This window comes from Chlamydomonas reinhardtii, chromosome 7 (assembly GCF_000002595.2).
Source record: "Chlamydomonas reinhardtii strain CC-503 cw92 mt+ chromosome 7, whole genome shotgun sequence".
Classification (NCBI taxonomy): Eukaryota; Viridiplantae; Chlorophyta; class Chlorophyceae; order Chlamydomonadales; family Chlamydomonadaceae; genus Chlamydomonas; species Chlamydomonas reinhardtii.
In genome coordinates this window covers 1,454,564-1,482,374 of record NC_057010.1, presented here as the reverse complement: position 1 = coordinate 1,482,374, position 27,811 = coordinate 1,454,564, and the positions used below count along the sequence as shown (strand labels likewise).

At 65.9% G+C, this 27,811-nt stretch overlaps 8 protein-coding genes across 8 annotated transcripts; 3 read left to right on the top strand and 5 right to left on the bottom strand.

Annotated features, from left to right (window-relative positions):
• Window positions 1–48: 48 nt before the first annotated feature.
• Window positions 49–6,169, bottom strand: CHLRE_07g323650v5 (uncharacterized protein). Its single transcript, XM_043064007.1, has 11 exons — window positions 6,032–6,169; window positions 5,791–5,914; window positions 5,377–5,535; window positions 4,053–5,129; window positions 3,127–3,750; window positions 2,657–2,899; window positions 2,225–2,371; window positions 1,758–1,923; window positions 1,421–1,603; window positions 1,096–1,283; window positions 49–980 (listed from the first exon to the last, which is right to left on the bottom strand). Exons 1-11 carry the CDS (start codon window positions 6,130–6,132, stop codon window positions 168–170), a joined length of 3,825 nt encoding a protein of 1,274 aa, XP_042922575.1. The 5' UTR covers window positions 6,133–6,169; the 3' UTR covers window positions 49–167.
• A 63-nt stretch (window positions 6,170–6,232) lies between these two features.
• Window positions 6,233–8,149, bottom strand: CHLRE_07g323600v5 (uncharacterized protein). Its single transcript, XM_001700820.2, has 5 exons — window positions 8,012–8,149; window positions 7,676–7,866; window positions 7,529–7,547; window positions 7,131–7,262; window positions 6,233–6,813 (listed from the first exon to the last, which is right to left on the bottom strand). Exons 1-5 carry the CDS (start codon window positions 8,117–8,119, stop codon window positions 6,694–6,696), a joined length of 570 nt encoding a protein of 189 aa, XP_001700872.1. The 5' UTR covers window positions 8,120–8,149; the 3' UTR covers window positions 6,233–6,693.
• Window positions 8,150–8,279: 130 nt separating this feature from the next.
• On the top strand, window positions 8,280–12,803 carry CHLRE_07g323550v5 (uncharacterized protein). Its single transcript, XM_043064006.1, has 8 exons — window positions 8,280–8,468; window positions 8,744–8,869; window positions 9,177–9,301; window positions 9,728–9,894; window positions 10,307–10,436; window positions 10,741–10,830; window positions 11,136–11,225; window positions 11,741–12,803. Exons 1-8 carry the CDS (start codon window positions 8,363–8,365, stop codon window positions 12,527–12,529), a joined length of 1,623 nt encoding a protein of 540 aa, XP_042922574.1. The 5' UTR covers window positions 8,280–8,362; the 3' UTR covers window positions 12,530–12,803.
• Window positions 12,804–12,817: 14 nt separating this feature from the next.
• CHLRE_07g323500v5 (uncharacterized protein) lies at window positions 12,818–16,959 on the bottom strand. Its single transcript, XM_043064005.1, has 9 exons — window positions 16,730–16,959; window positions 16,517–16,614; window positions 16,057–16,207; window positions 15,626–15,801; window positions 15,207–15,309; window positions 14,531–14,796; window positions 14,248–14,397; window positions 13,893–13,968; window positions 12,818–13,648 (listed from the first exon to the last, which is right to left on the bottom strand). Exons 1-9 carry the CDS (start codon window positions 16,755–16,757, stop codon window positions 13,173–13,175), a joined length of 1,524 nt encoding a protein of 507 aa, XP_042922573.1. The 5' UTR covers window positions 16,758–16,959; the 3' UTR covers window positions 12,818–13,172.
• A 198-nt stretch (window positions 16,960–17,157) lies between these two features.
• On the bottom strand, window positions 17,158–21,889 carry CHLRE_07g323450v5 (uncharacterized protein). The gene is made up of 5 exons (XM_001700818.2): window positions 19,304–21,889; window positions 18,749–18,855; window positions 18,383–18,449; window positions 18,035–18,178; window positions 17,158–17,755 (listed from the first exon to the last, which is right to left on the bottom strand). The coding sequence occupies exons 1-5, from the start codon at window positions 21,527–21,529 to the stop codon at window positions 17,381–17,383; spliced, it is 2,919 nt and encodes a 972-aa protein (XP_001700870.2). The 5' UTR covers window positions 21,530–21,889; the 3' UTR covers window positions 17,158–17,380.
• Window positions 21,890–21,999: 110 nt separating this feature from the next.
• On the top strand, window positions 22,000–23,445 carry CHLRE_07g323400v5 (uncharacterized protein). Its single transcript, XM_043064004.1, has 2 exons — window positions 22,000–22,204; window positions 22,418–23,445. Exons 1-2 carry the CDS (start codon window positions 22,069–22,071, stop codon window positions 22,657–22,659), a joined length of 378 nt encoding a protein of 125 aa, XP_042922572.1. The 5' UTR covers window positions 22,000–22,068; the 3' UTR covers window positions 22,660–23,445.
• Window positions 23,446–23,509: 64 nt separating this feature from the next.
• Window positions 23,510–26,710, top strand: CHLRE_07g323350v5 (uncharacterized protein). The gene is made up of 3 exons (XM_001701009.2): window positions 23,510–25,369; window positions 25,563–25,664; window positions 25,927–26,710. The coding sequence occupies exons 1-3, from the start codon at window positions 23,843–23,845 to the stop codon at window positions 26,275–26,277; spliced, it is 1,980 nt and encodes a 659-aa protein (XP_001701061.2). The 5' UTR covers window positions 23,510–23,842; the 3' UTR covers window positions 26,278–26,710.
• A 67-nt stretch (window positions 26,711–26,777) lies between these two features.
• CHLRE_07g323326v5 (uncharacterized protein) lies at window positions 26,778–27,499 on the bottom strand. Its single transcript, XM_043064003.1, has one exon. The coding sequence runs from the start codon at window positions 27,265–27,267 to the stop codon at window positions 26,917–26,919; it is 351 nt and encodes a 116-aa protein (XP_042922571.1). The 5' UTR covers window positions 27,268–27,499; the 3' UTR covers window positions 26,778–26,916.
• Window positions 27,500–27,811: the final 312 nt, after the last annotated feature.

The following is a 27,811-nucleotide window of genomic DNA, read 5'->3' as shown; positions in this document are numbered from 1 at the left end:
TGCTATCAGTGTTACGGCCGGCGGTGTGCTGCGGGGTCTGTGGGGTTTGGGGAAGGAGGCTTACAGCCACTGTCCAGCTTATGGCACAGTCCACGCCGCTGCTCCCCCCTCGCCGCCTCATCTCCCACTACCGCTCCGGACCTCCGGTACCCCTCACGGCACTGCTCTCACCGCCCCGCCGCCGCCACCACCTGTAGCAACAGCGCCAGGTTCACATCCTGCAGCAGCTCCCGCGCCGGACCCGACACGGCCGGCCCCGCGCCGCCTCTTCCTGCCCCGCCGACCCCTGCCGCCTGCACCGCCGCCGCGGCTGAAGCCAGCCCCTGAACCGCTGGCGCCGCCCGTGCCAGCGCCCGCGCCGCATCGCTCACTTCCACCACCTGCGCCAGCGCCCCCAGAAGCCGCTCCCAGCACGCCACACCGTCACCTGCAAAGTCGGCGTGTGCCGCCGCCGCCGTCAGCCATCCGGCCCGCACGCCCTCCGGCACACCACCCTCCCCGCCCATGTCCACCTCCGGCCCCGCCGGTGCCGACCCAGATGGCTGGCAGCTGTCCTGGCCCCGCGCTCGCTGCAGTAGCCGCTCCTCTGTCTGACGCCACTCCTCGCTGGCTTCCAAGGCCCTTTGCAGCGACGCCAGTTCCAATGAAGCACCCGACGCCGCCGCTGCCACGGCTAACCGGCACACGCCCTCGATCAGCGCCGGCGGCAGGATGGCCGCGGCTGCCCCGGCCACAGGGCTGCTGGCGTGCTGTGGCCCAGTCGAAGGCAAGGGGCCGGGTGACGCGTCGGCGAGGCGCCGCATGGTGGCGGCGACAGCGATGGATGCGAGGCAGGCGGGGCAGAGGAGCGCGCGCGGCGCCAGCTGCACCGCTGCCAGTGCCCGCGCCGCCGCGCACTCTGCGCCCGCATCGCCGCTGGTACCGCGGCTGCTGGCGCCGCCGCTGCGACTCGACACAAGCACGTCCAGCCCCGCCAGAACCTGAGAGTGAAGGCGATGCGATGCGTTACGGTATTGGTCATATCTGCAAGTGACTCGACGAACTTGAGATAGCATGATGCAGAAAGTAGTGCCTTGCCCCCACTCTTGCACAAACCTGCAATGTGCGGTTCCGCGCCTCCGCCCACCGCACCACCAGCCAGACCGCCGGCTGCAGCAGTGCCAGCACCGGTGACAGCTCCGCCGCACCGGCTGTAGCAGCAGCCTCCACGGCGGCAACAGCACCCGGGCCCGCGCTGCCGACAGTCCTCCGCACCGCGGCCCAGGCGCCATCGGCCGCACCGCCTGCCCACACGCATACACAGCAACATAACCCCGTTAGCGTGCGCATGCACGCCGCCGTATGTGCCATCCACATTATCAATCACATCGGCTCCCTTCATAAGCAAGCAGCCACATGAGTCATGCAGCCGGGCACTTACCCGCGGTGCCGGCGCGCCGCCCGCACGCCGCCGCCAGCGCTGCCGGCTGCACCAGGTTGCACAGCAGCATGCACACATCAGCCAGGCCCGCCTCCGCAGACGCGGCCTCGGCGCACGCCGCTGCCAGCGCCGGAGACGCGCGGACGGCCGCCACCGTCGCCGCTTCCGCTTCCGCAGCTGTCCCTGCAGATATGCAGCAACAATGATGTCAGCGCAAACCGTCATACCCTTCGGCACATGCGAACTGCAGCATCATGCGGCCAGAGTATCGCACACGCTCCGCGTGTGCTCAGGATGCTGCCAGCAAGCCAAGGCGCCGACCTCACGCAGTTCCCACCTTGCGTCTGCTGCGGGTGCGGCAGGCGCGCGTCCAGGAAGGCGGCGGCGGCGGCGTCGCGACGCACGCAGTGCCCTAGGTACGCCACACACGCCTCCAGCGCTGCCGGAACCGCCTGCAGCGCCTTGCACGCCTCGGCCCGGCCCTGGCAGCCCTCACCCGTGACCTGTGTTAAAGAGCACAAGGAAAATATAGCGCAAAGACAGTGTATGCGATGCAGCAAAGCGACTGTTTACCGTGACCTGTGTAGACATGGGCGTGGCCATGATCACATGGGTGCATTGCTCAGGTGGCCGCACGTCTAAACACAGCAAGCACGCGGGGCCAGGCGAAGGCGCAAGTGCAAGGTCTTGATAAGGCAGATACCGTAGGTCAGAGGGCTTTGACCGCAAAGCCGGACACGCCAAAGCGTGTGTGCCCGTTATCATTTCGATCACCCATTCCCTCCTCCTCCCGGCCGCTCGCACCTGCAGAAGCCCTGGCAGCAGGAAGGTCAGCGCGTATGCATCCTCCTCGCTCGGCCCTACGCCCCCAGCCGCCGCCGCCGCCGCCGCCTCGCTCCGCACTGCCATGACCGCAGGCAGCGCCGCCAGCACCTTTTCGGACAGCATTGCCTGAGGCAGCAAGCACGACACACATGGTACGCTGCAAGTGAGCCTCTAGGTCAAGGGTCCCTCGTCGTTTTCCCGCAACGCACATACCATGATGAAGTGGCTCACCGTGCTGGAGCGGGGCCACGCAAAAGGAGAGCAACAAAGCTAGTTTTCCCACACTGCACATGCTGCCGTAACAGCTCGGCTAACCGTGCTGGAAAGGTGCCACGCAGAGCAACACGGAGTCAGAGCACTCACACAAGGCAACACAGCAAGCCAAACTACACAGTGAAGAGCTGCACGCACCTGCGGTGCCTCAGCAAAATATCGCCCCAGCACCCGCGCCGCGCCCAGCAGCAGCACCGCCGGCACCTGCACCGGCTCCTCCTCGGGGTCGGAAGCGGCCGCCGCCGCCGCCGTCGCCACGGACCCGGGCTCGGCGGCGGTGGCGGTGCCGGGCGCCGCCGAGCTGCCTGCCGGGCCGCCCGCTGCGGCCTCGAAGAATTCTAGCAGCGTCTCCGAGACCTCGTGGAAGGTGCGCATCGCGTGCTGTGAGGCGGAGGAGAGGCCGACAAGAGCGACAAGAGCGGGCATAAAGGATCAGCTAGCCGTAAGGTCTGTCCCAAGTCGGCACGTGCCCCCCCGACGCATTGCTCCTTTGGCGCTCGGCATGCCTTACCCGGCCACGCCCTGTCGTCTTGACAAGCTCGCTTCGACCTCCCACCTGTTCCGATTTGCCTTTGATTGGGCCCCCACTCCACACCCGACACACTCACCCTCAGCACCGCTTCCGAAAGCTCCGGCTGCGCCCGCCGCAGCTCCGCGGGTTCATCCCGCTCCATTGCATCCCCGCCACCGTCGTCTTCGTCGTCGCCCGCCGCCGCATCCGCCGCCACCGCGCCCACGCAGCTCTCCAGCAGGCTGTAGCACGCCGGCAGCAGCAGCAGCGCCCGCTCACCCGCCAGCATGCGGCCATCGCCGGCTGTAGTAGCGCCTGCAGCGGCTGTAGCAGCAGCCGGCGCTGCTGCAGCGCCTGCTGTTGCCGAGCCTGTGGGGTCGTCAGACTCCACCTCCATAGCCTCGGCGTCCGCCTGCACCGCGCCAGCAGCAGGCAGCGCCGCAGGCGCGCCGCCGCCGCCGCCGCCGCCGCTGCCACCACCAATTTGCCCCGTCTCCGCCGCGCCAGCCGCCACGGCAGCTTCCGCTGCCTTCCTGGCAGCTGCCTCCTCCTCCGCCCGCAGCTTGGCGGCGCGCTGCGCCAGCTCGTCCAGCAGCCGCTGCGAGGGCTGCGGCGCCGCCGCCTGGCCGCGTGAGGCGCTGCGGAGGCTGCCGGGCGCGGCGCCGGCCGGCACGGGGCGGTGCGGGTGCATGGCGTCGTGCAGTAGCATGCCCAATTCAATCTACGAGGTCAAGTCGAAGACAGGGCGGCGTGCGCGCGGTGGGCGTACAGTACACTGCAACTGGCAAACGCCCTTGGCCCTGCAACTACGGTACTGCCCCCAAAAAATACTGCAGCTGTATCCTTTGCAACCACTGTCATCTGCAGCTGCGCACACCTGCGACCATTGCACTTGCATCCCCTGGTCACAACCGCTCCGGTGCCGGCCGTGCTGCGGCTGGCACACCTCCATTCCACCGCACCACCGCACTAGCCCCAGCAGTCAGCGCCACTTCCCTCGGTCCCTGCCTCCCTAGTCCCTACCTTGACGACCTCCACAACAAGCTGCAGGAAGGCCCCGGGCTGGTCGTCCGCCGCCGGGCCCTGCCCCTTGCCCTGCTCCTGACCCAGGCCGACCTGAGCCCCCGCCTGAGCCTGGGCCTGGGCCTGGCCTGCACCCAGCAGCCACGCCTCACCCACCACCCCGACCGTGAGTGCTGCCAGCTCAATAGCCGCGTGCTTGAGCGCGGGCGGCGCACGGCTGCGCAGCACCCACCCCAGGCCCCGCCGCACCGCCGCCGACCAGCTGCCTGGCTGTAGCAGCTGTAGCTGTTGCTGCTGCTGCTGCCGCATCTGCAGGGGAGGGGCGGCAATAGCAGCGTCTAGGCGGCGCAGCTCCGCCGAAGCGGCAGTAACGGCCTGCTCCTGGCACGCCCGCAGCAGCAGCAGTAGCAAATGCATGGCCTCGAGCTGTAGCTGCGCCGCCCCGCCGCCGCCGCCGCTGCCACTGCTTCCGCCGCCAGCCGCGCTACTGCCACTGCCACTGCCACTGCGAGCTGCAGCCCCGCCCGCCGGCGGCTCCGCCGGTGCAGCCGGGGGCTTCGCCTGAGGGCTAGCAAGCAAGCGCCGGTTGCCCACCAGCTGCGCCAGAGCCGCTACAGCCTTGGCCGCCGCCGCCGGGTGCTCTGATAGCAGCGTTACAGCCCTCCCGGCCGCGCTCTGTGCGGCCGGGGACCCAGGTGCTACAGCCGCCGCCGCCGTACCTGTGACCAGCCGCTCCAGCAGGGCCATGGCCAGCAGCGCGCCGCTGTGTGCCGCCGCCTCCAGCACTCGCCTCTCCTCGTCGCCTGCACCCGACCCGGCGGCGGCGGTGCCGCCGCCGCCTTCTGCTGCAGCCGGAGCCGCCAGCACGGCTGCCATGCGTGCCAGCGCCTCTGCAACTGCCCCGAGCGCGTCTGCGCCGTCCAGCACTGCGCACGTGGCGGAAGGGCAGGCGGCCGCCGCCGCCACCAGGCACTCCAGTGCGTCGGTAACTGCGGCGGCGTCGGCGGCGGCGTCGGCGGCCGGCAGCGCCACGCCTGAGGCTGTGAGCACCGGGCCGACGCCGCCCATGCGAATCACCTGCGGACGGTGCGTGGCAGTAAACATGAGTGGCCCGCAGCAACATGAACGCAACCGTACGACCCATCAGCGCCCCCACACACCGCTGGAAGCCCCCTGTCATAGGGTGCACACTACACAATCACCATGTCGGAAAGGCAGCTCGCCCGCATCCCGCTAGGAGTTCCCGTTACAAGGAGTGCCCCCGTCTGTGATGGCCTTGTGCTGTTACCCACCCCACCACTCTCTGATCCGTCCCTCCACGCACCCGCAGCATGAGCGGCAGGTTTTCCCGCACCTCCGCCCCCGCCGCCACGTCCGGGAGGCGGCAGGCGGCCGCCAGGATGGACAGCGCCAGGCCCACACACGAGGCCTGCTGCGTGGCGGCGTCCCCCGCAGCCGCCGCCGCAGAGCCCGCGGCAGAAGGCTGCAGCGGTCAAGGACACGGCGTAGCATGGCCTCACTTGCGTCAGTGGGCCGCGCATTCGACGTGTGGCGGCGATGGGGCTGGCGAGGGAGACAGCTGCGACTCCTGCCCCGCCCCGACACCCCTGCCACTCGCGTGTCACGCAAAAGCGTGACCCCACCCGACAATGCTAACCTCATAGACGGCTAACCCCCGTTTGGCCCACGCCATTGCCGCATTGGCCCAAGCCCCAGTCCGCCGGCCAACCGTACGCACCTGTCGCCGCAGCGGCAGTAGCAGGCGCTGCAGGAAGGTCCAGCCCAGCGCGTCCAGCACACGCCGGACCGCGTCATCGCTGCCCTGAGGCAGCAGCCGCGTCACCAGCAACAGCCCCACAAACCTGGTACAGGAGTCATTTAGAAGGGTGAAATCAACATGCGCACGAGTCGTGCTGACCGGTTTTCCGTGCGTGCTGAGTTGGGTGGTGAAACAGTGCGGGTTCCCCTTCCCGACCCACCTCCTCTCGTCCCCTGGACCCTTCAGCAGCTCCAAGCACTGTGTAAAGCTGCGGTTCCAGTCGGCCGACGATGCATCTGCGCTGCCCCGTTCCTCAGGCATATCGCCCCAGATCTATGCAGATAGACTCTTTGATACTTTATTGTTGATTGTGGAGGACCTTGGTGTGATCTAGAGCTGCCCCCGTAAGATCGCAAAACAGATGGTGGCTTGGTTTAAACACTCGTAGTGTCTTGACGTATAACCAATAGGTTTTCTATTGAATCCAGCTCGAGCCGACGCAATAAATATGCATTCTTGCACTTGACCCAGCGACGCGTATTCTCGTTGCAGCAGCAAAGCCAGTAGTAGCGCTCGCGCTGAAACAATTACAACGAATATGCGAGTTCATCCGATTTGGACTCCGATTGTTGAGATGAGCAAACACACACGCACACTATGCCGTTGCCTCAACCCCCCGATCTGAGGGCGCGCCTGCAGCATAAACACCGCCGCCATCAATATGCTGTCTTTCTTGCGCGAGCGCCTTGTGCAAAACTTGCCCGCGCAGCATCCGCCTGTCCCGCATGGCTGCCACCGAGTCACCAACATGCATGCCCGGCTTTACAGCAGACTGCGGCCCTGCCGCCAGCCGTTTCCCGCACCCCTGCGCAGTGAGCTCCTCTACTTGGGGCCGCTGGTCTTGGTGGGGCCGCAGCGCTCCACCATGGCCTCGTACAGCTGCTTGCCGTTGAAGATAATGGGGAAGAAGTGCACCTGGCCCTCGGGCTTGGTCTGGTTCTCCTGCGGTGGCGGTGGCGCGAGGGAGGAGAAGGAGGGTAGGGTATTCCAATCCCAAGGAAGGTAAGGAAGGGGATAACGTATGTCGCAGACCAGAGGGTGGCTTTGCCACTTGGGCAAGGCGGCTGGGTAGGTGCACGCGCAGGCGGCTCCGCGGTGCGGCTGGCCTCAGGCGCCGAACGACGGCATTCCTTGCCACACCGGTCAGCCCCCCAAAGCCCCAGCCCCCACAGACCGGACAGCCGCTGCAGCCCCGCCAGCCGCCATAACCCCCGCCAGCAGCCACAGCCCCCAACCCCCCTTACAGCAGCCACCCGCACCTTGAAGTAGACCAGCACGGGGAAGCCGGGGAACCAGAACTCCCAGTTGATGAAGCTGCTGTACTCCCAGCGGTTGCGGCCGCCCACAATGACATTCTCGCTCTCCTGGCCCGCCCGCAGCACCTCCAGACCCTGTGCGAGTGCGGCGTGGGCGCAGATCGAACAGGAGTGAGGGGCTACTGACTCACAGCTGATAGCTTGAACTGGTGGCTTATTATGCTAAGCTGGTCTTTCCTTATTGGGTTGATGCTGTCGGTGTAGGGTGTGCTACTGTGCTTGGGCCTGAGGCTGTCCTCGACAGCGTGCAACATCCCTGTTGGGTGTTGCACGGTTGCCGCTCGCTTTGGCGGTGTGAAAATCAAGGCAACGCTCGCGACAACCCGCGTTCCCGGACTTACAGTGTCATCGAAGACGAACCTGCGTCAGTTGGGGCGTGGGGCAGAGCGGGGAAGGGATGTGGGTCGGGCAGGGCAGGCAACACCAGGGCGTTTCAGGCACTGTGTTGCCCCTGGGACCTACCCCCACCCCGTTTTCCCAACCCCCACCTGATCCGGGTGGCTTGGATGGTCAGGAAGATGCCCAGCAGGCCGAGGAAGCCGCCCAGACCGTAGTTCTCGTAGTAGCAGGACACGCCCGACAGACCCAGCAGGCCTAGCTGCAGGTTGAACGAGGGCTCCGGCGCAAGTGTCTCACGCTTGACGGCTTTGGGAGCAGGCTTGGCCTTGCTGCCGAAGAACTACACGACGCACAGAGCATAAGGGTAGTTCAGCCTGTTAATGTCCTGTGTCGCTTTCGTAAACGGAGCAAGAGATGCCAGAAGTGATGCAAGTCCACCGCAAGTTCACCGACTGCCCCGGCCATGATTTTCTGTATCGACTCACTGCCTGAGCCACGAAGGGCGCACGCTGCACGCGAGGGCGCAGGGCCACACCGCGGGCAGAGCTCTTCTGCACCGCAGAGGTCGAGGAGCAGCGCATGCAGAGCGCCATGGTGATTATAGTGGATAAGTATAACTGAAGATTAAATTTTGGAATGCTTCAACTATGAAAAGGCTGGCTGGCCCAGCTGCTGCATTGAGGTGGACGTTCTGTCTCCTTCCAGCACAACTCGGTTTGTATCTTAGTTCATTTGCGTTTCACTATCAGCCTACGTTATGTGCAAATCCGTTCAATATTGAAGGATTCCTTTTAGACTCACAGACTCAACTCAACTGAAGTTGGGCAGTCTCCGAAATGTTATCATCTCAATTAGGACACTCATTGAACCCACTAGTTAGCGTGAAAAGCGGCTCTACTGTGGTTCCGCGCTGCCATGGAGCGTTTGTAAGAGTGCAACTTGGTGAGGGCTTGCGACGGTCGCCTTAACGGTATTCGTGCAAATGCATATGAGTATTTGTTGACAACCATTGAGCCTCAAATGGGTCAGGACCCTGCCAGCGGCCGCGTTGCCCCGGGCCGCCGCCACGCCACGCAAATCGTGCCCGGTGCTCAACGCGCGCCGCGGCCCCTCCCCTGCAGTTCCACCAGGCTGGCCCCACTCTTCCCCCTCACCCCAATCACACTGCACACACAAGAACCATGACAGATTGCCGCGCATCTTTCACTCCCCTGCAGGTGCGCTGCCGCGGCCTCAGCTGCACACAGCGCCTCCCTGCCCGAGGCGCGGCGCGCTCCTGGTGGTGGCCGCGAAGAAGGGCGGGGCAGATGACGACGACGATGATGATGAGGACGGCGAGGCGGGTGAGGCATCCTAACTTTGGACTGCACCTGCGTACGTAGGGTGTGGTCGGTCCACAGATGCTGCGGTCCAATGCGTGCTGGGGTCGTTGTAGGCTGTAGGCTTGCGGGGATGACCTGTGCTGTCAGCCCGAGTCCAGGAGTCATCCACACGTCGCGCGGGAGGTCCCACCGCTCTCCGCTCGCCCTGCCACTCCTCTGCGTGGCCTTGCTTGCCCGCGTGTTCCGCTTCACCTACCGTGTGCCTTCCTGCACCTTCCCCGCCCCTCAACCCTTCCCCTGCCCTCCACTCCCCTCCCCCATCCCGCAGTCTCCCCCGGCAAGCCCATGCGTGTGGAGCGGCTGCTGGCCAACCTGGGGTACGGCAAGCGGCGCGAGTGCCAGCAGATGGTGAAGAAGGGGCACGTGATGCGCAAGGACGGAGGCAAGCTCAAGGTGGGGTGGGGTGGGGTTCGGGGGTTTGGCGATAGAGCATGTTTCGAGGGGCAGCCCTGCGCCCGGCCGTCCGGTTTGGGCGAAAGGATGCGGGGTGATGAATGAGGGATGCGGGATGGCTTCCACGTCAGGCAGTGGCTGCGGTGGGCATGGCGGCTCTGGGCTACACGCTCAACAGGGAGCCCTTGGCCTCCATCACTCCATGCGCCGTTGCCAACATGGCCCCGCACACCCGCGCCATCGCGCCGTTCCTGACGAGGTTAACATCGCCTTAACCCTGTTCCCTCAACCCCTGTCCCCTTAGCCCCTGTACCCTTACCCCTGTCCTCTTGACCCCTGCCCCCTTGACCCCTTGTCTCCGTGACCCCTGTCTCCTTGACCCTTGTCCCGCCCGCCCTGTCCCTCCTGCTGCCGCCTGTGCACCAGGTGGGCGACAAGGTGGCCTGGTCGGATCTGGAGCTGGAGGGCGGCGAGGAGCTGGACCCGCCCGGGCCGCTGCTGCTGGCCATCAACAAACCCACCGGCTACGTGGTCACGGCGCCCGACGACGAAAAGGTCTCTGACCCGGTTGTGTACGACCTGTTGCCGTACAGGTGGGTGTGGTACAGGTGGGGGTGGGTTGTAAATACCAGCCCATACTAAACCAAAACCAACGAAAACGAGGGGAGTGCAGGCAGAGGCATTAGTTGCAAGCGATAATACTTATGGGATGGGGGGTCACGTGTGTGCGTGTGTGAGTTAGCGTTGGCGTTGGCGTTGGCGATGGCGGGGGCGTTGGTGGGGGCGGGGGCGGGGGCGGGCGCTCCCGTGTAAGTGGTGGATTGTCTGCCGCCCTGCCGCCTCCCCGCCCTCCTTGTCCTTGGTGCATGTACGAGGAGGAGCCGCCCCGCGCGCCGCCCCGCTGACCCCACCCCGCCGCGACCCTGTCCCCTGCCTCTGCCTGCACCCCCAACTTTACACTGCTGTGTGCGCTCCCCCTGATGTGCGCCCTGTGCTGGGGAGCAGGTTCGGGCGGCGGCGGCCGTTCCTGTCTTGTGTGGGGCGGCTGGACAAGGACACGAGCGGGCTGCTGCTGCTCACGGACGACGGCACTCTGCTGCACCGCATCAACTCGCCCAAGCGCGGCATCTGGAAGGTGCGGCGGGGCGGAGCCGGCGGCTGTAGCAGGGCTGCGTCGTGCCTGTGGCGCTTGTGGCAACCAGAACGTGCTGGGGCTGGCTGGGGCTGTGGTGGCTGCAAGACCCGTGCCAGCTGACGCGACCTACCTCAGTCCCTATCCCGTGCCCCCGCCTTTGCCCCCGCCCCCGCCCCACCCAAATCCTCCCCGTGTTGGGGAGAAACCAGATGGCCCCAAACCCAGTGGCCCAAACCCAGTGCCGCAATCCCAGTGCCCCAAAGGCCCAGAAGTCCAAACCTCGTGCCCCGCCAAATCCATCCAGGTGTATGAGGCGACCCTGGCTGACCCGCTGAGCCCCAAGGCGGCGGAGGCGGCGGCCAAGAAGTTCGCCAGCGGCACCCTCACGCTGGAGGTGGGCGGGCGCGTGAGCGGCGGGAACAGGCGGTGGGGCTGTGGGGCTGTGCGGCGCCGGGTGCAGGGAAATGGAGCAGCGCGGGCTGCCAATAGCAGCGGCCACCAACAGCCAGCTCTCCACCCACCGGCCCCGCCCTAACCCACCAAATTCGGCCAACCCCGCCCCGCCCCCCGCGCCGCCCCCCCTGCCCCGATTACTACTGGCGCGCTCGTCTTGCATGTCCGTGACTGGGTGGGCTTCCTGATGATGTTTCATTGGACCCGGGCACATAACCCCCCTCCCCTCACCTCCCAAACGCGCAGGGCGACTTCTCGCCGCTGCTGCCCGCCCGGTTGGAGCGCACCGGGGAGCGCAGCGCGCGCGTGGCCATCTGCGAGGGCCGCTACCACCAGGTGCGGGGGGGGGCACTACTGGGGATACGTGCGGGGAGCAGGGGGGGGGCAGTGCGGGGGGCAGTAGTGGGAGCAGTAGTGGGAGCAGGGGGGGCCAGTGCGGGGAGCAGTGCGGGGAGCAGTGCGGGGAGCAGTGCGGGGAGCAGTGCGGGGAGCAGTAGTGGGAGCAGTAGTGGGAGCAGGGGGGGGCAGTGCGGGGAGCAGGGGGGCAGCGGGGGGAGCAGTAGGGGGAGCAGTGCGGGCAGCAGTAGTGGGAGTGCAGTAGTGCGAGCAGTAGCGGGAGTGCCGGATCGGATGGGAGCTACCTCCGCTGACCGCCGACTCACGTAATCCGCCGCAACCCACTACCCACGCCACACCGCACCGCACCACACCTGCGCCACGCATGCGCCCACCCACCTGCTTCGCCCGCTCTGCCCCCCCCCGTCTACTATGCTGCTGTACCTGCCTACGCCTTCACTTCTTAATTAATCATGAATGTAACCCCCCCCTCGCTCCCCCCCTCCCCCCGCCAGGTGCGGCGCATGTTCGCGGCGGTCGGCAACAAGGTGGTGGGCCTGCGCCGCGTGTCGGTGGGCGGCCTGGCGCTGGGCGACCTGCCCGAGGCCGAGTGGCGCTTCCTCACACCCCAGGACCTGGAGGCCGTGTTTGGGGGCCCCTCCACAGAGGACATCTTCAGTGGTGCTGGCGCTGCGGGTGGCGGTAGCAGCGGCAGCAGCAGCAGTGGAGGGGTGGTGGAGCGGGACGGCGGCGCGGCGGCGAGCACGAGCGGGCGAGGCGGCGCGGGCGCGGGAGCAGCCGCCAGGCGGGCGGAGGTGGAGGACGACGAGGAGGAGGAGCAGGAGGCGGGGGAGCGGCTTACGAAGAAGGAGAAGAAGAAGGGGCGGAAGGAGGACGTGCGCGCGGCGAAGCGGGCGGCCCGGTCTGGGCCAGCTGCCCAGGGCGAGGGCGAGGAGACGGAAGAGGAGGACCTGGATGGTGTGGCTGACGTGGAGCTGTTGGAGTTTGGCGAGGATGAGGAAGATGAGCTGGAGGCGGCGGCGGCGGCGCGGCGGGCGGCGGCGGCGGGCGGGCGGCGGCCGCGCAAGCCGCGGCGCGCGACGGTGCGGCAGGGCGTGGTGATCGATGGCAAGGGGCAGGGCGTGGAGGAGGAGGGGCTGGGGCTGGAGGCGGCGTATGAGGGCGGGGCGGAGGATGTGGTGCTGTCGTCGGGGGCGGGCGGCGGCGTGCGCAAGTACAAGGACGACGCGCGGTGGCGGCGGCGTCGGGACGCGCTCAAGGAGCTGCTGCCCAACAAGCAGTAGCAGGGTGGCAGTGGCAGTGGCTACGATGTTGGCTGTCGCAGGTGCAGTGTCGCAGGGGCGGCGGTGGCTGTAGCCAGAACCTGCGGCTGTGCAGCAAGGTGCGTTGCGCCGTAGCTGGTAGGCTGCTGTCCTGTCGCAGACGTGCGGACGGTGCGGTGTTCCACCCTTGATAGCGCAATTTGCGCGACTGAGCAAGCCCCGCGCGGCGTCAAGTGGCGTTGGCCAGGGCGTCGAGGTGCGGCACATGAAGGAAAGTATGTAACTGTGTCCATTTTGTGCGTGACAGCGGTGCGCATTCCGAAAGCTTCAGTTTAGGGAGAGCACTTGCAACATGTACACTGGGTTGCTGCCGCAAACGTGCGTGTGCGCAGCCGCGCACCCTGGACGGCTTCGCTTCACTTGGGTGCTTGGCCTGCACCTGCCAGGCGGCCTCTTGCCATGCCCTATGCTCGGGCAATATGCCCGTGAATTCGGACTGCACGCGTGCCCCTCAACCTGACATCTGGCCACCATGGCTCACGATCGCCATCACGTTGCGTCGACACGCGACCCGACACGTCCGCTTTGCTCACCGTTCACCAGTCTAACACGTTCTTCTTGGTCTGGGGTGCCTCGGAAGCACAGACCCCGCGACCTCCCTTGCTCACCGCGACGCGCTGCATTGCCCCGAACCCGTGTCACTATCCCCGGCGTCGCCATCCCCAACACTACACGACCCGCCCTTCGCCGTGCCCCGCTCCCCTTCTCCTCCAACAGCACCCGCTAGCCGCGGCCCAACCCGCGACGGCCCCCCTAGCGCCAGCACTGGCTGCTGCACCTCCACACCCTCCACCTCACCCTTCAACCCACCTCTCCCAATGCCGCTCCCTCCCTTCCCCGCCTCCGCCGCCCCCGCTGCCCCACTCCTCCCTGCCGCCGCCGCCGCTCCCGCGCCCGCACCCGCAGCTGTAGCAGCCGCGCCGCCGCCGCTGCCTGCCGGCGCCTGGGGCCCTGGTGCCGCCATGGCTGCCGCCACCTGGGCCGCCAGGTCCGTCAGGTAGTCGTGGTAGGGGTCGGCCTCGTCGCCGGGCCCAGGCGCGTCCGCCCGCAGCTGCGCCCGCAGCTGCACCAGCGCCTCATCTGCGTGCGCAGCGATTTGCGTTGCGTTATGTTGCATTGCGGTGTGGTGTGTTGGGTTGAGTTGTGCCTTGTTGTGGTGCAACAGACTGGGAGAAAGCGGCGCCGTGCAAGGCCGTGGAAGTTGCTGTTGTGTCTCGTGCACAAGGATCGCCCTCACAAGACAGCAGGTCACCAGGGCAGACACGTTGCCACCCTGGCACGCAGGCCACCCAGCACCCCGGACACCACACAGCCCGCCACGCACCTGCGCCATTGGCTCGCAGCACCTGCCTCGCCACGCCGTCGCCCGCCAGCCGCTGCAGCACAAGCAGCGCCTTCTCCTGCGCGTACACCAGACGCGTGCGTGTGCTTGAGTAGGGGCATGTAAGATGCCGGTGGGGCGGAATGGCTAGTGTGTATGTATGTTTGCATATATGGGTGTTTCAGGTACGGCGCGACGGGTTGGTGGTGCGCCGCGGCGTCAGAGAGCTCATGCACAGGAATGCACCTCCCCAGCCCTTCTGCTCGCTGGCCCCCTCCCAGCCCTCATACCCGCACCGCTCGCTGTGTGCTCTGCTGCCCCACACCCACCACCCCCTCACCCCAGTTCACCCGCTCACCTGCATGTCTGGGTCGGGCTGCGCCAACAGCGCCACCACCGCCTCCGGCAGCCCAGTGCTGATGGCGGCGGCCGCCAGCGCCTGCGGGCCGTAGCCGGCGTGCGCGTCCTCGTGCGCGTCCCCGTGCTGCTGCTGCTGCCGCTGGTCCGCCTGCAATTACAGTTACCAAACAAGATTCGCTGTCTTGGCGGCATGCAACTACCGTACACAAGCATAATCGGTTTCCCAGCCTTGCCCCGCCCCTGCCTCTCGTGTCCAGCCGCACGGACAGCGGCGCGCTCACCTCCCGCTGCAGCCTGCGAATGACCTCCTGCTTGCCGCCGCCTGCTCCTTCCAACCCCTCGCCACCGTCTGCCGCCGCCCCCGCCTCGACATCACCACCACCACCGGCACCCCCTGCAGCTCCTGCCGCTGCTCCTGCCTCTGCCGCCGCCGCCGCCGCCGCGGGCTGTGTGTCCACCAGGTCCATGAACAGGCTGAGGGACTTGCGCTTCACCCGCGGGGACACGGCCTCGCCGCGCAGCAGAGCCTCCAACGTGCCGAAGCCGCCTGCGGTGTGTGTGTGTGTGTGTGTGTGTGTGTGTGTGTGTGTGTGTGTGTTTAAAAAACGAAACGAAAGCCTGCCCAGACGACGCCGGAGTTACTTGTCTGTGTGTTAAAGAGCACAAGGAAAACGTTGTCTGTGTGTGTGTGTGTGTGTGTGTGTGTGTGTGGTGGTGGTGGGGATTTAGCCATTCATGCGGACGGTTTGTATGACGCATGAAACTGCCGACGTCCAGACGCACAGCGGGAATACGGCGGGTGGTGGGGGTGGTGTGCGTGCGCACTTGAGGAGAAAACAGGGAGAGATGCTGTGTGTGCGTGTGCGCGCGCGTACCACGTACATGACAAGCGTGAGACGGAGGGAGGGCGGGGTGTGCCCCACCGTGTGTGCATGCCTTGCCCCCGCCATCACGCACCTGCCTCCACGAAGGCCGCCCGCGCCTCCCGCAGGTTCCGGACCATGGCCGCCAGCGCGTACAGGCCCTTGACCGAGCACTCATGGTCCGGAGCCGCCGACACCTGCGGGGCCAGCATGGCAGCACAGCGGTAAGAGCTGTTGCCGTACGAGCTTACCGTACCAGATACCATGAAGAGCTCACAGCCGCATACCTCGCACCGCTGCGGCGTTCCCGCGCCCCCACGGCAAGTGTATTGGCAAGACAGCTGGGGCCCTGGACAGTTGCACCACGCAAGCCCTCTCCCAGCCTCCAGGCCCCCCAAACCACACACACCCGTTGCTATCCAAGCACCCCGCCCCTTGCACCCCATCCCTTGCACCCCATCCTTTGCACCCCCGCCCCCGCTGCAAGCACCCCCCTGTCCCACCCCCGCGCACCTGCAGCAGCGTGCCCACCACCTCGGGGTGCTGACTCAGCAGCGCGCGCTGGAAGGTGGGGTTGTTGGAGGCGGCGGTGCCGATCACGTGCGCGGCGGCGGTGGCCAGCGCCGGCGCCTCTGCCAGCCGAGCCAGCTGCGCCACCACTGGCGACAGGCCGCCAAGCGGGTGCAGGTCTGTGGAGCGGAGGAGGAGGAGGCAGAGGAGGAGCGGTGAGAAGCCGAGTGCCGATCCGGGACTTTTGGTTGGGCAGCAGGAAAACATGAACGCCTGACTCTCTACCCGGTTCCGCATCTCCTGGACTCGCATCCCCGCCTCCCCTGCCGCTGCCTCCCTCGCCACCCGCACGAACACCCACCCCATCCCCCACTCTCCGCGCCCCACTCCCCACTCTCCGCCCCCCCCGCCTCCCTCCTCGCTTCCCTCCTCACCATTGGCGTTGTCGATGGGCTCCACCAGTACCTGCAGCGCCTGCAGCGCCGCCAGCAGCTCCGTGTCGGAGGCGCCGGCGCGGCGCAGGATGTCAATGCCCTCGCGCATCATGTCCGCCTCCGTGGGCTGGGAGCGCACGTGGTCCAGAAGCTGCACGGCACACGTGTGTGTGTGTGGGAGTGGAGGGGGTGGGGATGGCGGCACGGGATGGAGGTGGGGAGGAGGGTTTGGCACGGCGGTGGGCTGGTAAGCGGGTTGTATGTAGGAGATCGGGGGGCGTGCAGGGAGGGCTGGAGCTGCGTCCCGGGCGAGCTGGCACAGGGGCGTAGCGAGGTCTCTACAAAGGTACCCAACATTTTATGACGACTGGCCAAGGGGCCACGGGCCTGGGTTCAGAGCCATGCGCCGCTCCTCAACCTCCGGTAGCCCCTGCCTACCTCCCCCCCTGACCCCGCCCACCTCCTTGACACGTCTGCGCTGCTCCTTCAGGTCTTTCACCACCTGCACCCGCTGAGCCTCCTCGGCAGCTGCCGCGAGCTTGGCGGGATCGCTGTGCGCTGCGGCCGCGGAGTGGCAGAAGGAGGGAAGGACGAGACTCAGGACAAGTCGTGAACTGTGCGGAGGCTGCTCGGGGTGCAAGGCATACGATCAGTAGCGTCCCTCAAGCCTTACAGATTGCCCAGTGGAGCAAGTCCTCCATGCTGCGAGGGTCTCCGTCGTTGCCATTCTGCAGCGCGTCGAGCGCTTCGTCGACAATCGCCTGCCCAAAATCAGCTTCACAGTAGTATAAACAGCCACCTGCTAATAAGCCAAGCAGAAACAGACTAGACGCGCGCATCAGAAAGATTCTAGACGCAGGTCCGAAAGCAACGAGTTATGAGCAAATACAGTGCGCAGTATGTTCAGATTCTATACACAAGCACAATTGTCAGGGCTTGGGCGATGTTCGCGTGGAAATGCAGCAGCTGGGACACGCCACTGCCGTGCGGAGGACACGCCGGATGCCGTACAGCTGCTGTCGCAGCCCCTGTTGCCCCGGACCGACCCACCCCACACATGCCTCATGCTTTCTGGTTCTATGAGCAGATTTCGCGCGGCTAGGCTTCAGGTGGTGGGATCACAGTCAAGCAGCCGCCAGCTGACCAGCTCCCAAACCGGCATTCCTCGGTCGTCGGCATGTCCGCATGTTCAAGAATGCCGCGGGTCTCGGTCTCTCGGACTCCCACAGCAATTCGCTCCCTAACCTCATCACACACTCTCGAGCTCTCGCCTTAATCCATCCACCAGGCACCTCTCCGCAAGCACAACTTCACCAGAACCAAGCTACCGCTTCTTGTACATGCACGCCTTCAGCGGCGGCCAGGGGATTCCACCCTTCTTTGCGCCCGCCTTGCCCCTGCCGCCCTCGCCCTCGGGCTTCTTCTGCAGCACCCACACCACAAACATCTTGTTGTGAGCGTCCTCGCTCAGCAGCTTCAGCCCCAGCTGCTTCAGGCACGCCAAGAAGGGCCGGAAGTCTTCCGAGCCACCACCCGCGCCGCCGCGCCCGCGCCCACCGCCGCCGCCGGCGCCCGCCTCGTCGTCGCTGCCGCTGCCCGCCTGCTCGTCGTCGTCGTCGCCGTCGCCCTGGGGCGCGAAGCGGCTGCGCACCTCGGCAATCCACAGGTAGCCCTTGGGCTTGAGCACGCGCACCGCCTCCTGCGCGCGTGTGTGTATTCGGGGGAGGGGAAGTAGGAGGGGCAGGCAGGGTACGCACCGGTCAACAGCCACACCAGCCTGCAGGGGGGCCCGACACCGCAGCGGCAGGGTGCCCCATACACCAACCCCGCACACACCACCCACCCACCCACACACACGCCCAACCCCGGAAACACCATTCCCCACACACGCTCCACCCGGCACACACACACCCACACACCCACCCACCCACCCACCCACACCCACACCCACACCCACACCCACACACGTTTTCCTCACCTCCAGGAACGCGCCGTAGTCTGTGCCCATGAGCGCCAGGCTGAACACGGCCGCGTCCACGGCGGCGTCCGGCAGCGGCACCGCCGACATGTTGCACGCCACCACACCCGGAGCGGAGGCAATCAGGTCAAACGAGTGCACCTCCTGCGGCACGGTGGGGAGGTCGGAGAGGTTGGAGCGGTTGGAGATGAAGGGGAGGATGGGGAGGATGGGGAGGTTGGGGAGGTTGCGTGTGGCGTCCCGCTTGATGCACTTCTGAACACAAGCGCATGCACGGCGTCGCCCCCGTGGGGCGCCCCCTGCCCACCAACATCCCCATTACACGCCACTGCACCCATGTGTGCGCACCTGCGGCACGCTGGCTGCGATCTTGGCGTCCCCGCACCCAAAGTCCGCTGCCACCTTGACCTCGTTCCTGCCGCGACCAAGACCAAAGAATCAGACCAAGACCAAGACCAAGACCAAGACCAGCCAAGGGGTGGAGGTGGTGGCGGCAAGTGCACACGGCAGCGCCAGTGCGTGAGGCAGCCGGATGCGCACACATCACCCGCAGCGACGTGGCTGCTCCCACCACTCGCTTGTGGACCCACGGCATCCCCCTTCCCTTTGCGCCCCGCTGTACCGTATCGAACACGGCAAACGACCGCCTCTTCCCTCCCCATCCCAGCCCCCATCGGGCATATCTCCCTTCGGCCCGCCCCCTGCCTCTCTCACTTCTTGGCCCTCAGCCAGGCAATGGCTACGTCCACGGGCTGCTTGGGCCAGCCCTTAGTCTGCTTTTGGAAGCCCTCGTGGTACTGGCTGAACAGCTCCGGCTGGGCCTGCAGGGGATGATGGAGCAGGAGGGGGGGAGGCGGGGGACGGGGTTGCACATCGGCAGTGCAGGGGTGTTGATGACGTCGCGACGCGGCGTAGAGATGGAGTGATTGGCGAGAGCGGCGGTCCGCATACGGTGTGTTGTTCCGTGGTGCACTCTAAACGCAAAGTGACAGCACAGCCAGCGCCCCGGCAACGCGGGGCCAAGGCAGCGCTTGTGCGGCGGTCCCTTTTACCCTCTACTGCTCTACAGCTTGCTTCGGCGCGCAAATTCTCCAGTCCCTCCATATGAATGCTCTAAGACATCCTCAATGCCGCTTCCAGTCCCAGTCCTAGTCAGAGCCCGAACCCCAACCCCAACCTCAACCCCAACCCCAACCCTAACCCTAACCCTAAGCCCAGCCCCAGCCCCAGCCCCAGCCCCAGCTGCAGCCCTCCTCGCCGCAGCCGCACCTGCATCATGGCGAAGGCGTTGTCGCCGCTCTGTGTGTACAGCTCCTCATTGAGGTACCGGAACCGCCCGCCCGCCAGCCGCGCCCGCAGCTTGTCCAGGAAGCCGCCGCCGGCAGCCGCCGCCGCCGCCTTCCTGCCCTTACCCGCGGCGCCTGCGGCGGCGCCACCCAGCGGCCGTCGCAGCCCAACAACGGCCCCGGCGGCGCCGCCGGCATCGTCGTCGTCGCTGTCATCAGCTGGCACCGCCGGTCCGTTGGCCGCCGCCGCCGCAGCGGCGGCCTGCTGCTTCGCGCGCGCCGCCGCCAGCGCCTCGGCGTGTGTCAGCTTGTGGCCGGCAGCGGCCGGCGCCGCCGCCTTGCCGCCAAGTGCCGCCGCCAGGCTGGCGGCGGTGGTGGCATGTGCGGGCCTGGCGAGCGCCGGCGGCGCACCAGGCGGCGCGGATGTAGTGACTGGAGCCGCGGCTGGGGCGGCCTTAGGAACCTTCCCGCCCTTCTTCCCGTCCTGTCCTGCTACAGCTGCTACTGCTGGTTTCGCAGCTGCGGCCGCTGGCTGCTGCTGTTGCTGCTGGGACTTGGGCGCCGGATTGCCCTCCTTGACCTGCTTCTTGGCCTGCGGCCGCTCGGCACCCTCGTGCTCCTGCGCACCACGCTCCGTGCCCTTTGGCTGTGGCCGCTGCTGTGGCAGCTGTTGCTGCTGCTTGCCCTGCTTGCTCCCCGCGGCTGCCGCCTGCCCCTGCCCCTGCTCCTGGGGCGCCGCCGGCTCCTTGGTCCGGGCCTTCTTGGCCGCTGGAGGAGCCACGACCTCATCCTCACCTCCCTCAGCCGCCGTCGCCGCGGCGGCAGCTGCCTGCCCCTTGGGCCCATCTACCACCTTGCCCACAGCCTTCTTAGCCACCGCTGCCTTCTTTCTAGCAGCCGCCTCCGCCTCCGCTGCTGCAGCCGCCGCCGCCGCCGCTGCCTTCTTGTCAGCAGCCACCTCCGCCTGTGCCGCTGCCGCCGCCGCAGCTGCTGCAGCAGCTGCTTTCTTCCTAGCAGCTGCCTCGGCCGCCTCCGCTGCCGCTGCCGCAGCAGCTGCCGCCGCTGCGGCCTTCCTACTAGCCGCTGCCTCTGCCTCTGCAGCCGCTGCTGCTGCCGCCGCTGCCGCCGCTGCTGCCGCAGTGTGCTCCGCCTGCTCCTTCTGCTGCTCCTTTACCTTTCCCTCCTTGCCCGCATTTTGCACCTGCGGCTGCTGCTGCTGCGGTGTCAACGTCGGCGCCGGCGTCACCTTCTTGGCACTTGCAACCCCTGCCTTCTTCGCCTCTGTAGGCTCTCCATCGCCCTCTTCAGTGGCCAGCTGCTGCTGGCGCTTCTGCTTCTTGTGTGACGGCTGCGCCACCTCCGCCGGCGCAGCTTCGGCCTCCTTTGCAGCTCCCGGAGCCATTTTGCCCGCCCCGCCCTTGCTCGCTGCCACCTCAGCCTTGTCCGGAGGCGCCACCACGGGCGTCATGGCTGCCTCGCCCTTGCCCGGCTTGCTCACAGCTTGTGCAGCTTTACCGTTGGTAGCAGCTGCGGCGGCCGGCGGCTTGATGTTTGGCTGCTGCTGCTGCTGCTGCTGCTGCCCGTCCTGGTGCTGCTTGAACTTGTTCTTGCTGTGCTTCTTTCCCTCTTTCGCCTGTCCAGGTGCCTCGCCGGAGGCGCCACCAGCAACGGCAGCTGTGGCGGCAGCAGCGGCGTCGCCATCCGTGTTGGGCGGCCCCGGCAGCGCCTGCGACGGCGCCTTCGCAGGCGCCTTGGCGGCTCTCGTGGGCTCCGCAGGTACAGCTGCTGAAGCTGCAGCTGCGGGAGCCGCTTCAGGACTAACCTCCGCCGCGCGCTTCTTGCCACGCGCCTCGCGGCCGGCGGGCTTGGCGCCGGAGGTGCCAGGGAGCTCTGCGGCGGCACCTGCTGCCTTGGCGGCGGGTTTGCCGGACTCCGCATCGCCTTCCACTGCACGCTTTGTCTTTTTAGGGACTTCTGAAGTCTTATCATGCAGCTGCTTGAGCAGGTCTGCGCCGAGCTTGACGGGCTTATCGAGAATGTCCTCGAAATGGTGCTGCGACAGGTGCTTGTTTGATTTCTTTTTCTTTTCAGGTTGTGCTGAAACAAGCCGCTTTGGTGCTGCGGGATAATCGAATGCTCCGCCGCCCGAAAACGGGACATCCCAGACGCCAAAGTCAGCGACCTCGCCATCAAAACCGAGCGGCTCCATGGTTAGCAGGTTGCAGGTAAATATGCTACGGAAGTCAAGTCAATTCAGCTACTCGGCCATCCTATGATACTAGCAGGTGTCGATGCGTTGTGATATCCAAGCTTTCATTCATAGTCCAGGTACTTTGGAGTTTACGGAACAAGTAATTCACAACGGGGGGCGGGGAAGAGGGTTGGGTTCGCCGGTTTGGGAGGGGAGGGGATGCACGGCACGGCGAATGGGGGCTGGGTTTAGGCCACGGCGGGCACGGCCTCATGGTGACCGGCTTCAAGAGCACAAAGCTTCAAAATTGTCAGATGCATTGTGTAGGCATAGGATGGAATCGATTACTGATGGTGATACAGAGACAGTCCGATTCGTTAGCCTAGGCTCAAACTAACAGTTCTGTGTCGCATTAACGATTAGCGCTGGAGCATTGTCATGATGAAATAAGCAAAATTTTATCCATGTTTTAAGTTGCATTATTATAACATGACCCCTTAAGAACAGAACGGTCTGCGCCCGCCACCCCAACTATAACGACTTCTTAAAGGGCGGAGATGCAGAGTAGCGCGCATCTACGAGTCACGTGCTCGGTGCAGAGTGAAGACGGCGTGGTGACCGCTCGCGTCCTGGTGCTCGCCGGTTCGGAATGCGGGCAATCAACGCCAGATACGCGGCCTGCGAGCGCGGCAGGTGAGGCACGCAATTAGAACATGTATGCCTTCAATCTAGCTCTGGGTGAAAGTGGAGCGATGGGGTTATGAATACTGTGAACGACGTCACTCGCACACTCCTGCACACTGGATGGGTCCTGGACATCGTAACTGCCCAGCCGTAACAGCCTGTTTGCTGTTCACTACTCGCGCACTCCTTGAAGCTCCTTTCCTGCTGTTCCTATATGCGCAGTCGTTGCTCTGGGCTCGGAAGCCTGCGTGGCCATGGACAGCTATGTGGAGGTGATGGGCGCGCATGCGGCGGCGACGGGGTCTCACCCACCTGCCCTGCATGGACCCGCTTTGCCAGGCGGCTACCTCGAAGCTGGCCGTGGCGGCTCCGCCGCCACGTCCCTGTGCGGCAAGCGCAAGCGGGCCTGGGACGACATTGACGGAGGCGAGGATGCGCCGCACACCGGATGGCCAGTTGCATGAGTGCCGCAACAGTCAAGTCACGATTTGATGGTTTATGACAACGTGCACTGGGACCTGTCAGCAAGGCGGGCACGGGACAGCGCTCGAATGCACTTATGCACCAGACCTATCTCCGTGGTCGGGCACTGCGCATGTAGTCATCTGGCTAAAATAGGAGTGCTGGTATGCCGTGGGATTAGGGCAGAGGCTGGTGGGGCGTGTGGGTACTGCAGTTAAACCTGTACCGTAACACCTCACGGCTAGGCAGGACCAGCTATGCAACATGACTGGATGACGGGCCAGGATGTGATCTACCCCAGATGGCTTGGGAGCACCATGAGTGGATACAAACGAAAGAGAATGCCTGTCCCCCATGATGTAGTGCGCCACAATTGCATAAGGTTGCCTGATTGCCTGCAGTGGATGAGTGGTGATTTATGACAAACAGGGCGGCGGCATGCACACAACGCAGAACGTGTGGCCATCGTAGTGCACCCGAAAGCAGACACTGGTATGCACTGATGGGGCACGGCGGCATGGAAGGTCTGCGTAGGGCCGTACGGCGCTATGAACAGCCATTTATGCGCAAACGGCACATACCGTACACACACGTGCACGTACCGTAAGTGTAAAGGGCACCATATGGAACGGCACGTGGGCCAGGCACGGAGGCCACGGCTAGCGACGTCGGAGCCCAGGTTGGGCCTGCGCTGGCGGCACAGCAGTGGCTGCAGCCCAAGACTGGTCACTGGGGGTGGCGGTGACTGCGCAGGGGTGGCTTTGGGGCAGGTTAGACTTGACTCACTTGAGGATCACGCGGCTTGGTCAGGCTTGGTTAAAATTTCGCAGATGCATTGCACTTTGGATAGCATTACCGAACGGGCGTGGGAGCTCCTCTGCGCCCGTCACTAGCCAATTACATGGACGGTAGAGGGAAGGGTCTGCTGGCTAGGTGCAGTTGCAGAGGAGCTGAGCGGACACGACGTGTGATCGGGGGCCGCGATGAAGGGGATGAAAGGATATACGTTTCGCAATTTCAATCACTTATCGCGATCACACGATTCGCGCATAGATCGTTGGAACAGCCGGTGAGCTGGCTGCAACTGACTCGCTCTAGGTGGGCCGTCGGTCCCTAAGTTTGTCCCCTTGTCGCGCCTGTGAACCTCACGGGCTGAGCCTCGAGGCACGTTAATTGCGTAATAATATGGCTGGGGCCGATAACCCGCTGGGTCAGTTGAATCCGGGGCTGCTGCGGCAGGTTGCTGGTGCTCTCCACCCCAACGAGGTCGCTTCCAGCTTCAAGTTTGCCAGCAAGGAGGTTTATACGTGCCTCCGTGACTACAAGACCTTCAAGCTGGCTAGGGAGCCGTCGCAGTGGTTTTGCAGCGCCCTGACCTCCAACATACAGCTCTGCCTCGCGGAGCAGCCCTGGCCCGGACACGACTTCGTGGCCCACTGGGGCCGCCCGGAGCCCTGGCGCGCGCTGAATCAGCGGCAGAGGCACCGCCTGCTGTGCCTGGCCGCCTCCAGCCGGCACCCTCCCAGCCTGGATGCGGCGCTTGAGCACTGCGGCACTGTGGTCAAGTCGGATGCGCTTGTGTCCGCTGCCGCCGTTGGCGACCTGGAGGCGTGCCGCCAGCTGCTGGTTGAGGAGGGCTGCCACTGGGACGGCTACACAGTGTGGACGGCCGCCGCCATGGGCGGTCATGTGCCGGTGTGCCAGTGGCTTATGAACGTGACCGACATGTGCGAGGACGACGCCGACCTCGGCCGCTACGCGCGGTACGCGGAGCACGCTGCGTGCTTGCGGGGGCAGCGAGAGGTCGTGGCGTGGGTGCAGCAATGGCGCGGAGGCCTGCCCGCGGTTGCTGGCTATGGCAACAATTCGCCGCGGGCTGAGGCACACAAGCTCGCGACCGCCGCTGCGGAGGGAGGGCAGGTGGAGTTGCTGGGCGAGCTGCTGGCGGCGGCGGCGGTGACGGACGCCATGCAGCGCCGCGAGGTGCTGGCGGGTGTGGCGTACGGCTGCCCGCTGGAGGCGCTGCAGCGGCACTACGGGCAGTGGGGCACGGAGGCCGCGGCGGAGGCCCAGCACAGGCGGGCGCTGCTGCTACGCGCGGTGGCCAGCCCCACCGGCGACTGGGCGGCCAAGTGCGACTGGCTGCTGTTGCAGTGGGTCTCGTCGCCGGGCTGGGCTCCAGCAAGCCACGGCACGGCGCGCCTTGACGAGGAGTTGTGGCGGCAAGCGGGGGGGCAGCCCGACTACCTGCAGCGCCTAGAGCGCCTGGCTGCGTGCGGCATTGACGTGCCTGCGGAGGCGGTGGAGGCCGCAGCTGCAGCCGGGAACGTCTCCGCAGCGGCGTGGTGCCTGGGTCTGCCGCCGCTGCTGCGTGCTGCAGGTTGGGGGCAGGCAGGCCAGCAGGAGCCGGCGTCGCAGGTCCTGGCAAAGGCAGCGACAGCGGCGGGGCAGGTGCAGGTGCTACGGATGCTGCGGGAGCGGGGCGTTGCGCTCAGCTTCGCGCACCTGCTGAACGCGGCCCCTGAGCGTCGGGATTGCACGTCTACCTCAACGGAGAGGGCGTTCGAGTGCCTGCCCGCGCTGCGGTACGCGGCGATGGAGGGCGGGCTAAACGAGGCTGCAGCTGAGGCTGGTGCGGACTGGTCGGCGGTGTTTCGGCGCGCGGCGCAGCACGGGGCTGACCTGGAGTTGCTGCGCCACCTGCACGAGCAGGTGGGTGTGTGAGGTCGCATGACAGTGCAGGTTCCCAAGGGGTGGCTCACGGGGTGGGGCGTCGCCACTTTGCGCAGGGTGGGTCGGGGCTTGCATAGAGCCTTTGGCCGTAGGTGGCAGGATAGAGCAGTTCGACGCCGTGGCAATGCCAACCGTGCTTACCTTGTCCGCGGACATGCACGTCCCCTCGCAGCGCGGCGCCGCCATCAGCTTCATGGACTTGGTGGCAGGCGGCAGCGAGGAACAGCTCGAGTGGGCGCTGGAGGCGCTGGGGCCCGCAGGAGTGAGCAGCCAGGTGCGTGCGTGCTTGTATGGCCCTCTGACAGGGCCCGAATCGCTGCTGTTTACTTGTGGTTAATTAACGGCGGTGTGAACTGTCTGTCTTTGTGTGTTCTGGATACCGTACTGCCGTCTTTGGCTGTTCACTCTGTCGCTTGTGCGCCTGCGCGCTCTGGCACTAGTCCTGCTGCGTTTTCCTCACGGACCCTCCTCCACAAGCACGTCTTGCAAACCGCACGTCTTCCCACTGCCGTATCCTCACTCGTGCGCACGCACAGGCCAGCGGCGCGGCTCTTGTCGAGTCCGCGCTGCTGAGCGGCAACTGGGCCGCCGCCGAGTGGCTGCGCAGCCGCGGCCTTGCTGTGGATCCCGACAACCAGCAGCAGCTGCAGCAGCTCTTGTGCTCCCTAGCGGCGGAGCAAGGCGACCCCTTGCACATCCCTGCGCTGTGGTGGCTGCTACAGCGCTACGACCTGCAATGGACGCTCGAGTGCAGGGAAGCGCTGGACGCGTGTTGGGAGATTGGTTCGGACGGGGGCTGGCCCGTGCCGGTGGGACATCGTCTGTGGTTGCAGAAAATGATGCAAATGGGAGACGAGGCCCTGGCTGAGGCGGCGGAAGGTGCGTAGCGGGGGGCGGCAGAGGGTGAGGGCAGTGGGACTGAGCAAGGCGGGATTGGAGTTGTGGAGGATAGAGTCGGAGTGGGGACAGGCAGCCGCCGCGACGCGGAGGACGACTACAGGCCATGTGCATCGCTTGCAGAGGGACGTGGTGTGGTTGGGAACGCAAATGTTGCAGTTACCGAATGCCGATGTTTGTAACTACTGCGCATAGATGCTAGTCAAGCGGTCCGTGCACGCGCACGGTATGTTGTGCTCCTGCGTTGACGGGATTCGCTAGCTACTGCCAAGGCTGAATACACTGTTGAAGAGCATTGTAGGTTGGGCTGCTGTATTAGTAGGCCGTGGAAGCCTGGAGGGCCTGCTCTCCCCGTCTTGGTGCGGTAATATACTACTGAGTACTGGGCACAAAGCAAGCCCCATCTTGTAAACGTTGGACGAGGTGATGAGGTGTAGGCGGTTATGCACAGCTGGATGTAGGGGGCTGAGGCAGCCCCAGTTGACATGCCGTCCAATCTGTGTCTGTCGACGAGGGGAGGCCGAATGGCCGATAGCCCCCATACACCCCGCCACCGACCCCAAGTGGCCACAAACGCATAGGGTGAAGGCAGTCCCGTCGCTGGATGGTGGCCGCTCCGTGCGTGGGGCCTAGGAGAGGGTGAAAAGGTCGCGGGCCTTGGGTGGCGCCGCGCTCACCTCGGCGTGGCCTTGCCTGCCCCCTCCGCTACGCACATGCACGCCGACACTGCTGGGCCTAAGGTTGCTGCCGCCGCCGCCGCTGCCGCTGCCGCTGCCGCTGCCGCTGCCGCTGCCGCTGCCGCTGCCGCTGCCGCTGCCGCTGCCGCTGCCGCTGCCGCTGCCGCTGCCGCTGCCGCTGCCGCTGCCGCTGCCGCTGCCGCTGCCGCCTGACAGGCCCTGCGCCGCCGCTGCCGCCGCCAGGCCCTGTGCCACCGCCGCCGCCATCCGGCTTCGTGCCGCCGCCGTCGCCATTGCCGCCATCACGGCGCAGGGCCGCAGGCCGCCCTCTACCAAGCAGCATATCTACCAGCGCGTGCCACATTCACGTAGCAGAGCTGAGAGCGGTCGAAGGGTCGAAAGATTCCCCCGGGGTTGGGAGGCTCGTATGGACTCAGGGTGCGAGTGGAACGAGTGGAAGCCCCGGACTCCGGAGTAAAGTGGAGGCTCAGCCCAAAAACTCCGAGTCTTGCCTCCTGGTGCTCACTCCAAAGGGGTTTACTTAATTATATCATATGGATGCGGATGTTACAGAGGGGACAGTCCCAGCTCCCGAAGACGCCGAGCCATCACATGCTATCAGGGCCCAACCCCGACTTTGCTGCAAACCCTCCCGCGGGCAAAGTCCGTGTGACTCCGCGCACAGTGAGTCCTAGCCAAGCCTCAACCCGCCAGAGCCCCACCGCTGTGCCTCAACGCCACAAGCCTAGGCACAGGAGTGCCGGGAAACGTCTAGGCCGCAGGACACACGCACAGCGCACGCACTAACCAGGGCGCAAGCGTCCAGGTACTAGAACGGTCGCCCACA